Below are 12,324 nucleotides of genomic sequence, written 5' to 3'. Positions count from 1 at the left end.
ATATCTTCTAATTGCTTATTGATATGAAGTAGAATTAAAGATAATTAAGAATAGTTTGTGTTTAACCATCTTCATAATTTTCTCTTTCATATGGTAAGTGACCACTAAAAAAGTTAAAACCCAATTTTGAAAGACATAGTTAACATAACAATTATATGATGAACTTCTCTGTTACTGGTCCTCTGACCATTACCTAATTAGAATAGTCAAATTGTAAGCTGGCCTGCTGCTGCTAAGTCGCTTCAGTCGTGTCCAACTCTGTGCAACCCCATAGACAGCAGCCCACTAGGCTCCTCTGTCCCTGGGATTCTCCAGGCAAGAATACTGGAGTGGGTTGCCATTTCCTTCTCCAGTGCATGAAAGTGAAAAGTGAAAGTGAAGTCGCTTAGTTGTGCCCCACTCTTAGCGACCCCATGGACTGCAGCCTACCAGGCTCCTCCACCCATGTGATTTTCCAGGCAAGAGTACTGGAGTGGGGTGCCATTGCCTTCTCTGGTAAGCTGGCCTATGATAACACAATTTACCAACAATATTCATCCTGGTGAATATTTCTATTCAGTTGATCTACTATAGAAAATTTCTATAGACTACTACTACTGAAAATTTGTTCATGATAAGTGGCTTGTGCCATTTTGCTTCCTTCATTAAGCCTTGCTTAATGAAGTGTACTTGAGGACATAGCTGATTAGCTGATTTATGTACTGACACAAACTCCTTACCAAATTGTAGACCAGTTAGAAATACTTCATAGTCCAGGAGCTCGTCTGTGGCTAACACCTTGAACAGCATTGCTCTAGATCAGACAAATTGTAGGAAGGCCAGTCAGAATTAAAAGACTATAAACATGAGTTTATTCAACTTCTAACAATGTTTTCAAGGTAATGGTTTCCTCATGACCTTATTATACTCAAAGAATAAAATATTTTCAAGTTAATTTGTAATCATTTAGTATGACTTAATAACTCCCTCTTTATTTTGAATTATTCTCTTAGAATGTTAAACCTGCTTGCTCATACCCTATTTATGCTGTTCATTTGACAGTTCTTTCTTATGGATGGTATGTAGGGAATTCAAACAAGTCTGAGAGTTCCCTGGTGATCTAGTGGTTTGGATTCAGCGCTTTCACTACTGTAGACCAAATTCAGTCCCTCGTACAGTAACTGAGATCTTACATGCCACGTGGCATGGCCATTAACTTATTTATTTATTAAGCTTGAATAACATGAAAGTATAGGTATCATGAAAGATACATGAACTCTTTCTAAGCTTTAAAATATATATTTAAATAAATAAAACATTTCTCTTGGATACAGTCTTACTTTTCTACATAATGGGGGAATATTCAGAAATTATATTTTGTAAAGTAATAATCTTGCCCCAAAATGAAAATGAATATTTATAATATAGTATTTATAGTATATCTCAAACCATAATATGAAAAAACTCATTTTTTAGTAAAGAGAAAGTATAACTCATATTAAAATGATGTTTCTACTTTATTATCTACTGATTTTATTGATTTTTTTTCATTTTGCTTTTTTTTTATCCTGAACAGAGATTTGAAATTGGATAACTTATTACTAGATACAGAGGGCTTTGTGAAAATTGCTGACTTTGGTCTTTGCAAAGAAGGTAATTGGATATTTTAAAGTGCCTTTTCTAATAAATTACTATTGCTTTGTTCTTTGGAAGTTTTCCTGATTTGTCTATGGAAAGCAAAATGTATTTTTTAATTTATTAAAAATTAAACTTTATTCTTTATTGAGATATTACAGATTGCTCATATAACCTAATCTATAACAATTATTAAGAATTTATTCTGTGAACATGAATAAGATTAGGTTTTCAGAAATCACAGTATGGAAAATAAGACTTTCTTTGTATGGTTAATAATTTTGTCACTACTCTAAGAAAGCATTGGTTAATCACCAGATTTTTTGCTTTGCTGTGATTGTGCAGAGTAAATTTAAATTACATATGCCTAAAAACCTCTCCTGCCTCTTAAAACTTTCAACATTTTAAATAGGAAAAAATGCATATGTATTTTATGTATATATATGTGTGTGTGTGTACACAGAAGTAAATAAATACCTAAACTGGGACAATTTGAATCATATGTAGCATAAGAAAGTGTAAAAAGCATGGGCTTAGGCACCACCCTTGAAGCCTGACTCTGCCACTTATTTGCTCTGTGTCTTTGGACAAGTTACTTCTAACCTCATGGAGTCTGTTTTCTCAGCTATAAAATAAGTGTAATTCTTCTTGTTTAGGAGTATTATGACAGCTAGAGATAGTGCCACAGTTTGTGGCACTGTGCCTAATTCAGTAAATAGGCACATTTAATGCATTGTATTGTAGGAAACATGGTCTCCCTCTCTACCCTGGTACCTCTTGTTTCTTATTCAGCTTTCTTCCCACCATATGCTGTAGTGCTCGGCACATCTTGAGTATTCAGTGAGTATTTAATTAATAAGTAGTTGGATGAATGAATGAATGTCTTTTGTAAAGCTTTGTCCGTTATTTACCCACTGACCTCCTAATTATTGAATCCAGTGAGTTTTTTTCTTTTATTGGATCTCTCTGTATTGGACATGTACCAAACACTGTTGACTGAAATGGTTTTGTTCCTCGGAGTCTGGCCTTAGCCCATTGCTATTCTTAGGTAGTTTTTAGCTAGCCATTATATACTGCTGCTAAGTCGCTTCAGTCGTGTCCGACTCTGTGCAACCCCATGGACTACAGCCTACCAGGCTTCTCTGTCCATGGGATTCTCCAGGCAAGAACACTGGAGTGGGTTGCCATTTCCTTCTCCAGTGCATGAAAGTGAAAAGTGAAAGTGAAGTCGCTCAGTCGTGTCCGACTCTTAGCGACCCCATGGACTGCAGCCTACCAGGCTCCTCCATCCATGGGATTTTCCGGGCAACAGTACTGGAGTGGGGTGCCATTGCCTTCTCCTAACTAATGATTCCCAAATCTATCATTTCCTTTCCAAACATATATAGTCAGCTATCTACTAGACAGTTTTACTTGAACAGTCAAGTCAGTAGGTACCTGAATCACTATCCAAACAGAAATAGTTTCTTTTCCTCAGTCTCACTGGCAGTTGATGGTGCCATAATCCTGTCTCCCAATCCGAAAATGTGAAATTGTTCTGGACTGTCTCCTCTTCATTACTTTCCACATCCAGTTAATCACCAAATTGTATTAACATCTACCTCCTTAATGTTTGGTTTTTTTTTCAAACAATATTTAAGTTTTTCATCTCCCTTCTATTTCCAATCATCATCTTGTTTTAACAAGGCTACTTTAATAGCCTCTTAACTTTTCTATCTCTATTCTTTTTCTTCCTCAAATCTCAACCTGCCATATAATTGCTAAAATACAAAAGAGGCCCGTATAAATTCAAAGCTGAACATGGTACGTCCCTACTAAAAACCTTCAGTGACAAAGACGTGATATATCTTGCCTCACCTGATCTGCCTGCCTCCTTCTCCAGCCAGATCTCTCGCAGCTTGCTTCTTAGTACCTTCTGTTGCAGCAAAACCAAACTGCTTACAGTGTTTGTCTCTCCACCACTATCACTTATCTCAACTCTATTTGCTTCTGCTCATCCTTTATGCTTCTCAAGTATCACCTGCACATATAAGCTACCTGAGACTCATCTCCTCCTATCCCAAGTACCAAGTCAGCTTTCTAAGATGATCTGATCATCATAAGATGAATGAGCTTTTAACACTTTAGAATACGTTCAGACATTTTCTTCAATAAGTAGAATTTTATTTGACTAATTTATTACTGTATTATGAGAAACATATTTGGGCTTCCCTTGTAGCCCAGTCGGTAAAGAATCTGCCTGCAACGCAGGAGACCTGAGTTCGATTCCTGGGTCAGGAAGATACCCTGGAGAAGGAAATGGCGCCCTACTCCAGTATTCTTGCCTGGAGAATCCCATGGACAGAAGAGCCTGGCAGGCTATAGTCCTTGGGGCCGCAAGAACCAGCCACAATTTAGTGACTAAATATGAAGAATGTATTTAGAAAACCAGTTAGCTAAAATGTTAATACTGTATCTCTATATAATATAATACACTTATTCAACTCTTGATTCAACTCTTGATTATCCAAGGGTTTGCTTTTGGTAGTTTTCAGACTATACTCAATGCTATTTTTATAATAAAGCAAGTAAGCATATTTTAAAAATTTAATTGACAGGGTAGAAATTAAAGTTTAGAATAAGTTTTTTTTTCTTTTGTAACTTCTTAGCAGCACTTATAAAGTAATGACAAGAAAGAAAAAATAAGTAGTAAAGTGAAACACGGAAATTTTATTTTTATCCATTAATTAAATAATAGAGTTGCAGTTTACTCCATATTAATTCATAGCATTTTCTTTAAAATCTTTTTCATGGGCTACCCTGGTGGTCCAGTGCTCAGGACTCTGAGCTCTCAGTACAGGGGATCTGGATTTGATTCTGGATCAGGGAACTAGAGCCCACATTCCACAGCTAAAAGATTCTATGTGCTGCAGCTACGATCTGGTGAAGTAAAAAATAAATAAATAAATATAAAAAAAGAATCTTTGATGTATTTTGAGTTTGATCACCATGCACAAATGTACACCTTTAATTTTGCTTCCTAGCGATATCTTCTGACTCTTAAACGCTAGATTTTTTCTTTGCTAACAAATACCTGAATTTTATCTTTTTCAGGAATGGGATATGGAGACAGAACAAGCACATTTTGTGGCACTCCTGAGTTTCTTGCCCCAGAAGTTTTAACAGAAACATCCTATACAAGGGCTGTAGATTGGTGGGGCCTTGGTGTCCTTATATATGAAATGCTCGTTGGTGAGGTAAGTAGTATAAGATAGATAAAAGGGAAAGATGATTGAGAGAACAAAGCATGGCATTTATAAAACCACTTAATATGTTTCCTGCATAAATAGAACTTAAGCTTTATAAATACTTACATGTATTAGTAATGCTCATGATCCTATGTCACCTTCACTGTCTTTTTTAGGTTGTTATGTTTGTGGAATGTATACCAGTGGTTTGAAAATAGTTTATCTGAGTGTTGCTATGGGCTTCCCAGGCGGCGCTAGTGGTAAAGAACCTGCCTGCTTGTGCAGGTAGACATAAGAAATCAGGTGCAATCCCTGGATCAGGAAGATCCCCTGGAGGAGGGCAAGGTAACCCACTCCAGTATTCTTGCCTGGGGAATCCCATGGACGAAGGAGCCTGGTGGGCTCCAGTCCCTGGGGTCACAGAGCGTAGGATGTGACTGAAGGGATCTAGCACACTTGCATGGTTATATTGTATGATTTTTAAACACAGTCATACATGACTGATCATTTCATAGGAAATAGAAAGCAGGAAGACTGATAAAAGGAATGTACTCTGTATCTATAAAGAAAAGTCAGCTATGCATTGGTCAGAAATAAATGTTACCTTCAGAAGCAATATAGCAGAATTGAAAAGATTAACATTTTTTTCCTACTATTTTCTTTATATTAATTTAAAATAAATTTCTGGGAATAACTTAGTTTTACACAGAAATTGTTACCACTTAGAAAACAGTGAATTATATCTAATTAATAAAATAGTAAGAAGAGATTAATCTATTTTGTTATAAATTGTTGAAAATGATTAATTAGGGTGGAATTAAGAAAGAGTAAATATTTTTTAGACAAGTAATTGAAAACTACCTAGATGGGCTTGATGGTCTTGAGATGAAAGAAAAATTTTCTTAGGGAATTGGTTCCTTGTTCTGCAGTTTTTCCAATGCCAGTGACCAACCTTCTAGGCATGACAGAACTAGTAGCTGAATGAATGAATGGCTAAATTGTTGAATGTCAGAAATTTCTAGTTTTGCTCTGTGATTGTCATTTAGTGGCACTTATCCCAAACAAGTAAAGAAATGATTTTAGTTCAACCACTGACAGTGCCCTTTGATATGTAAATTGGAATGGAAACTTGGAAAAGAAATAGTGAATTAAAATATATACTATGTGCTAGGTAGGCACGGTTCTATGTGCTTTATAAGTATTAGCTCACTTAATTTTTCACCAACCTTTAATGAGCTCAATAGTAGTCTTATGTTTATTTCCAGATGCATAATTAGAGACACAAAGAAGTTAGGAACTTTAAAGTTTTACAGCTCTCATATAGTGGAGCTTGGATTTTAACTTAATCTCTAAACCATTGTACTTTGCTGCCTCCAAGATAGGGGATCCACACAAATTTATTTCACCTCTGTTTAGAAAAGAGAAACGCATACAGTGCTTTAAGACAGAAAGATATATTTTACACCTTATTCACAGTTTTCTTTACTTTCTACAAGTGCCAGAAGTACCATAATAGTTGTTTCTATAAGCTCTGATATACTTAAACATTTTTTTAAGTAACATTTTTGTTGCTTTTTTTTTTTTTTTAATTTAGTGTTCAATTATGTATGAGATTTGTTACCAAAAATTAGGTGTTTGCTTAAAATTTACTCTTTGGAGATGACATGCAAAAAATGAGAGTCTGTTATCAAATACTATAGAATTAAGAGCCAGCTAATTTTACTCCCCCTGATTCTAAAGTATCAGGGAGATTTGGCAGTGAATAGTGAGGACGTTCCTGTTTCATATTGTTTAAAGGAACTTCTCATTGGTTAAGCTCTTACTAGGAGATAAAAGACAGTGAATCTGGCTATTTCTTCACAATTGCCTTTTGCAATTTAATTTCTTTTTAGCACCTCCATAAAAGGAGAATTGGGAAAAGAAAATTAAAACTCACTGGTACATATATTTTGTAATTTTATAGCACTGGTGAAATCTTAGCATTACCTTTTCTTAAATTTATAAAAGTGAGGTTTGGCTAAAGTTTATATCTAATTCCTCTATTAAGACAAATGATTGAAAACTCACTGGATATATCATATTTTCAAATTTGTATGAGTTGTGAGGACTTGAATCAACCCTAGGAATAAGCTAACATCAGGTCCCCTTTCTCTGTGCCAAAGAAGAGTGAAGGTATCAGAGAAGTTTAAAATAACCTTAGATACTAGACTTAGATCCTTGACATCTGAACAGACTATTGAATTCTTTTAATATGTGCTTAAAATAGATTTGTTAACCTTCCATTGTTAGTACTGTTAGCTTAAAATCTATTTACAGAAAAAACTTTAACAGCTTAACAAGTATGTAAATATATTTTCACTATTCAAAGACTTGTGGAGTGAGTTTTCAAATACAAAATTTACTTATCACATAGGAGTCAAAATTGCTTCGTATTACCATATGAAATTCTCATTGAAAATCCTTGTGAAATAGGATTTTCCCCTGACTTATTGTATCAATCCCAGAAATTATATTGTCCCATATAACAGGTGTTCAGTGTATGTATTTTGAGTGAGTAAATGAACAAGCCTGATTTTGTACAACAAGCCTGAGTTTTATCAGGCCAAAACTGAAATTTTGATAACTGAAAAGTTTGAAATTTTCTTAGATACAAACAATAATATTAGCAGTTCAGCTTTAGTATGTTGGGTTCTGAAATGATTTTCATAGGTTCCTCAGGTCAGAGATCCCTCTCTTGATACCGCTTTCTGCTTGGCTCTTGTTCTTTAACAACCAACAGGAAGTAAGCAGCCAACTCTAAGGTGTCTAAAATTCTGAGGTAATAAGTCATATCTCATAGCCATATTTTCAGTGTAGTTGAGAGTTTATCCCTATGTACATCAAATTGTTATACTGAATGTTTATTTAACTACTTTTTTTATTACTCAGCATAATTACTGTCACTATGAGCAACCATCTTAACATTCTTCTGCTGAACTGCCTCAAGACCTGTTGTGTATAGAGCATTAAATATGCCTGAAAATAATGTGATTTTTGGCTCCTTTCAGTTTAATTTTGTTTACAGTTGCTTCTTAGTACAGTCAAATTGTCTCTAATTGTGTTTTGCCATTATTAATTTAATACTGACTGGAATTCAGAACACATTCATGTCTGATGTATCTCCACAAACTGTGCTTCCCCCTGTAGTAACACTTCACCTTTTGCATTTCCTTCTGTCTTTCCACAAGATTTCAATAAGTGTATATGGTGTGTCCTCTGGATTATAGATACCTATCTGTTGTGTATCTGTTGTAGCTTCTTGTAGTCCTTATTTGTTTTGGTGGAGGGTTCTTGTTTGATTTTGTTTTTCCTTTTCCTTTTTCTTAGTTTCCTCACTACATGGTTCTTTGTTGTATTTCAGAACTTTGAATAGATAAGATTTTACTATATTGAAACACATTTTGACTAACTCAGGGATATTTCTTCTAGTCTCCCTTCCCTGGTGATGATGAAGAGGAGGTCTTCGACAGTATTGTAAATGATGAAGTAAGGTATCCAAGGTTCTTATCTACAGAAGCCATTTCAATAATGAGAAGGGTAAGAATTTTGTTGTAATATATATATTTTATTTATAAAATAAATACGATACTCAAATACTTTGGCCACCTGATGCAAAGAACTAACTCATTGGAAAAGACCCTAATGATGGGAAAGATTGAAGGCAGGAGGAGAAGGGGACAACAGAGGATAAAAGGTTGGATGGCATCACCAACTCAATGGACATGAGTTTGAGCAAGTTCAGAGAGGTGGTAATAGACAGCGAAGCCCGGTGGTAATGGACAGGGAAGTCACGGGGTTTCAAAGAGTCAGACACGACTGAGCGACTGAACTGACTGATATTAAGAATATGTCCCAGTAGCATTTTAGAAATTGTTTTTCAGTCTTAGATGTTCATGGTTTAGACAAACACATACTAAAAAAAACTCTAAAAGGTTGCAAGTTACGAGAATCCTTCTCAGTGAATCTCTGGTTTTATACTTACTTTCTTCCTTTGTATTGTGTTAGTTATTAAGAAGAAATCCTGAGCGACGCCTTGGAGCTGGTGAAAAAGATGCAGAGGATGTGAAAAAACACCCATTTTTCCGAGTAAGTGTGAAAGTACAAATTTTCTGAAACTCTAGCAGTTAGAAGTAGGAAACTAAACTGGTCATTTTATATTTTGTAATCCAGCTAATTGATTGGAGCGCTCTGATGGACAAAAAAGTTAAGCCACCATTTGTACCTACAATTAGAGGACGGGAAGATGTTAGTAATTTTGATGATGAATTTACCTCAGAAGCACCTATTCTGACTCCACCTCGAGAACCAAGGATACTTTCAGAAGAGGAGCAAGAAATGTTCAGAGATTTTGACTACATTGCTGATTGGTGTTAAGTTCCTACACACTGTGAAACCAAGCAGACTGACTCACAAGAAGACCTCTTAAAAATAGCAGCCCTTCATTTGCTCTCTGTGCCAACAAAAGCTGAGTTTTTTTAAACATATGAAGATGTGTTTAAAAGTACTATTCTAATACCTTCTTGAAAAGTGGCTTTTCAATGTATTTTAAACAAAATTCTGAACACTGGAAACAGTTTTAATGAGTTTAAGCTGAATGAACATCGGCCATGAAAGTCTATCACAAATGAATACTTTTGGATCAATAGTCTTATTTTTTAAAATCAGAGGGGGAAAAAAACACTCTTCTGCAGTCCCTAGCTTTGCCATATGCCTGCCTTAAATGGAAGGAAAGTTAATGAGTTAATTTTCCTTAGGTGTGTTTTACAAAAAGAGGAAAAGAGGGCTTAGGATGTTATTACTATTCACACGTAGTATGATTCTGTTTGAATAAGGCAAATGCTCTTATTTTTTTAAAGAAATTACTGTAGTATCCAAAAAAAATGTAGTAATAGTTTGTGCACATTTTGGGGCTTTTTTAAAATGAAATGAATTGATGTCTTGTATTATACATTTTCTATATTTATTAGAAAATTTTTATTGCCTTATCTTTACCAACCATGTTAACAGAGCCTCATAGCTTTCCAACTGAGCTACTTGCCAAACGATCTTATTAAATCAACCATGCTGAAACAAACAGGAACAACTAAACATCTGCATTTACTTAAAATTTTAAGAATGAGGACTTAATGATCATCCTGAACCAAGACACTGTTACCTGTATGCATTCCCAAAGTCTAGATGCCTAGTACATTCAGTCACACTTTCTTCCAGAATCAGTGAACTGATTGCTCCTTTTTTTGATATGCATTGTACATTTATCAACCTAGTTCATCTTGTTCTTGTGTCTACTGTAGAAGGGAACTATATCTTTGTTAAAACATATGGATTATCATTGTATACATGCTGTGAACATGTATATGTGCAAGTTGTAATGTATTCTATGTTGTAGGTTTATTATTTAATTTCACCACTTCATCACTTTTGTACAGTGGCCAAGCAGACACCTCAGACTCCAGCATTTACATTAAGTGCATTTGTACATTTTAGGCCACTGGATCCAGATTTTATATTGGCAGTTACTGAGGGCAGAAGCAATATATTATAACAGAATGTATAAATATTTTGATAAAACAGTCTATATTTTATAAAAATTATTATAACACTAAAGCTGTACCTCAAAAGTCTCAAAAATAATTTGATCAAATACTTTGTACAAGGATCCATTTGTGGCTTTTTAATGCCCTTATAGGAAAGTCTTTTTGCAAGCCATGACTTTTCTACTTGCCTGGAGTTTTGGTTTTTTGTTTTGTTTTGTTTCAGTTATTTTCCCTCCTAGTCCATGACTTTATTGTTTTTCCTTAGTTCAATAATAACATCTTTGATTCCGTGCTTAGTGTGTTAGCGTTGTCATACCTCAGGAAGAGCAAGTTGTTAACTAACCAATAATGAGTTAACCATTTAATCACTATTGTCTTATGTCTTAAAAATGCTGAAGTTTAAATCCTATGAGAAAATGAAATCCTGTTGATTTATAGAGGTTTTTTGAGCTTAAAACATATATGAATATTCCACCTTGCCAGGGTATGTTGGCATGTTTTTGCTATACTCTGAGAACAGTTAAAATTGTTCAGAGATAATTTCTATTTCCTTATAAATTGATTATAAACCATGATCCCTTTGGGGAAAATCTTATAGGAAAAGGGAGCAATATGTTGTTTTAAAATTATTTTAAAATGCCAGTTCACTTCCTTGGTAAAGGACAATAGAGGATCTTAGCCAAACTGTCTGCTTTTAATGTAAACAGTGTTAATACAACATTAAAAAACACTAAATACTTTTGAGGTACAGTCTGCTCACCTTTTCTGGTTCTCAAATATGCATAGAAAGCAATGTCTAAAATAGGTTTTTAGCATTAAAAACTGACATAGCATTTTGTAACTACACAGTGTACAGAATTTTTTTTTTTTAATTAAAGTCAATCACTAAAAAAATTAGAGGGCAGGGTATATTCACACAATTAAGCTGAAGAAAGCACTAATTTTTTTCTGTAGTTTTAAAAATATATATATTTTAGTCAGATTTAAAATTTTTAAACTCTATAGAGTGTAAATATATTTTGTTATTACTGTATGTGTAAGTGACTGCTCAAGCACTTTGTAAGGAAATTAGGATATTTTAGAATGGTACACTATGCATTCAAATGAAATGTGCCTTTATGTCATTTTAAGAAAAAGTGTTTTGCAGTCATAAATTACCACAAATGCACAAATTAAAGTTTAAATAGATTGTAATTTGTAATTTTGTTTTTAAGTATTATTTCCTTTTGGAAACTTACTGTTGGTCAAAATATGTATTAGCTTTACTATATTCAATATCCTGAAGACAAGTTAGCTTTAGTTAATCTTCTTGCAGGTACTTTTAGTCCTGGGGAAGGGCAAAATCATTAAGAATCAAACCGAATTTTCTACTTCACTGGTAATACTGGGAACATTTTGCATTTTTTTCCTATAAGTTTAGTAGCATCTTTCATTCAGTGGTTACTTATGCAATGCCTTCCGTGTGCTAGACACTAAGTATAGAAAAGTACAAAAAAGAAAGCACCAAAGTCTTCATAAATGAAGAATGGTATACATTAATGCTAAAATGTATTATATGTACTTTTGTTTGAGATTAATTTATTTAATTTTAGGACATGACTTTTTGAAAATAGGTAAACGAAAACAGATTACTAGCCATTTTGTAGTCATCTTATTCAAAAATTATGAATGGAATATTTTAGAAATGTAAAAAAGATCCATGCTATCTCTGTGACACAAATTAAGGTCGTAGTGTAAATCACATTATATGTTGACTAAGTGAAAGCTGCATTATAGATTGAAGTCTAACAGAAGTTTTACAAGTGCTGCTAATCTTTCCAAAGCACTGAGGGGTGAGTATGAGAAACCCAAAAGAGCAAATGCCAACCCATGGATCGTATTTTTAATTCAGAATTCTTATTTACCTT

The 12,324-nt window shown here is 34.2% G+C and overlaps 1 protein-coding gene across 4 annotated transcripts in view; it reads left to right on the top strand.

Annotated features, from left to right (window-relative positions):
* Positions 1-11,618, top strand: part of PKN2 (protein kinase N2) — a 134,788-nt gene extending 123,170 nt beyond the window's left edge. For all 4 annotated transcript variants that reach the window (XM_027536642.1, XM_027536643.1, XM_027536644.1 and 1 more), the window contains 5 exons: positions 1,556-1,632; positions 4,708-4,850; positions 8,310-8,417; positions 8,886-8,966; positions 9,051-11,618. In XM_027536642.1, the coding sequence (XP_027392443.1) occupies positions 1,556-1,632; positions 4,708-4,850; positions 8,310-8,417; positions 8,886-8,966; positions 9,051-9,254 (613 nt within the window). In that variant the 3' untranslated portion in view covers positions 9,255-11,618. The remainder of the gene's footprint in view (positions 1-1,555; positions 1,633-4,707; positions 4,851-8,309; positions 8,418-8,885; positions 8,967-9,050) is intronic.
* The last annotated feature ends 706 nt before the right edge of the window (positions 11,619-12,324 follow it).

Source organism: Bos indicus x Bos taurus, chromosome 3 (genome assembly GCF_003369695.1).
Source record: "Bos indicus x Bos taurus breed Angus x Brahman F1 hybrid chromosome 3, Bos_hybrid_MaternalHap_v2.0, whole genome shotgun sequence".
Lineage (NCBI taxonomy): Eukaryota > Metazoa > Chordata > Mammalia > Artiodactyla > Bovidae > Bos > Bos indicus x Bos taurus.
Note: the sequence above shows the minus strand (reverse complement) of the source record. Positions and strands in the feature narration are given on the sequence as shown.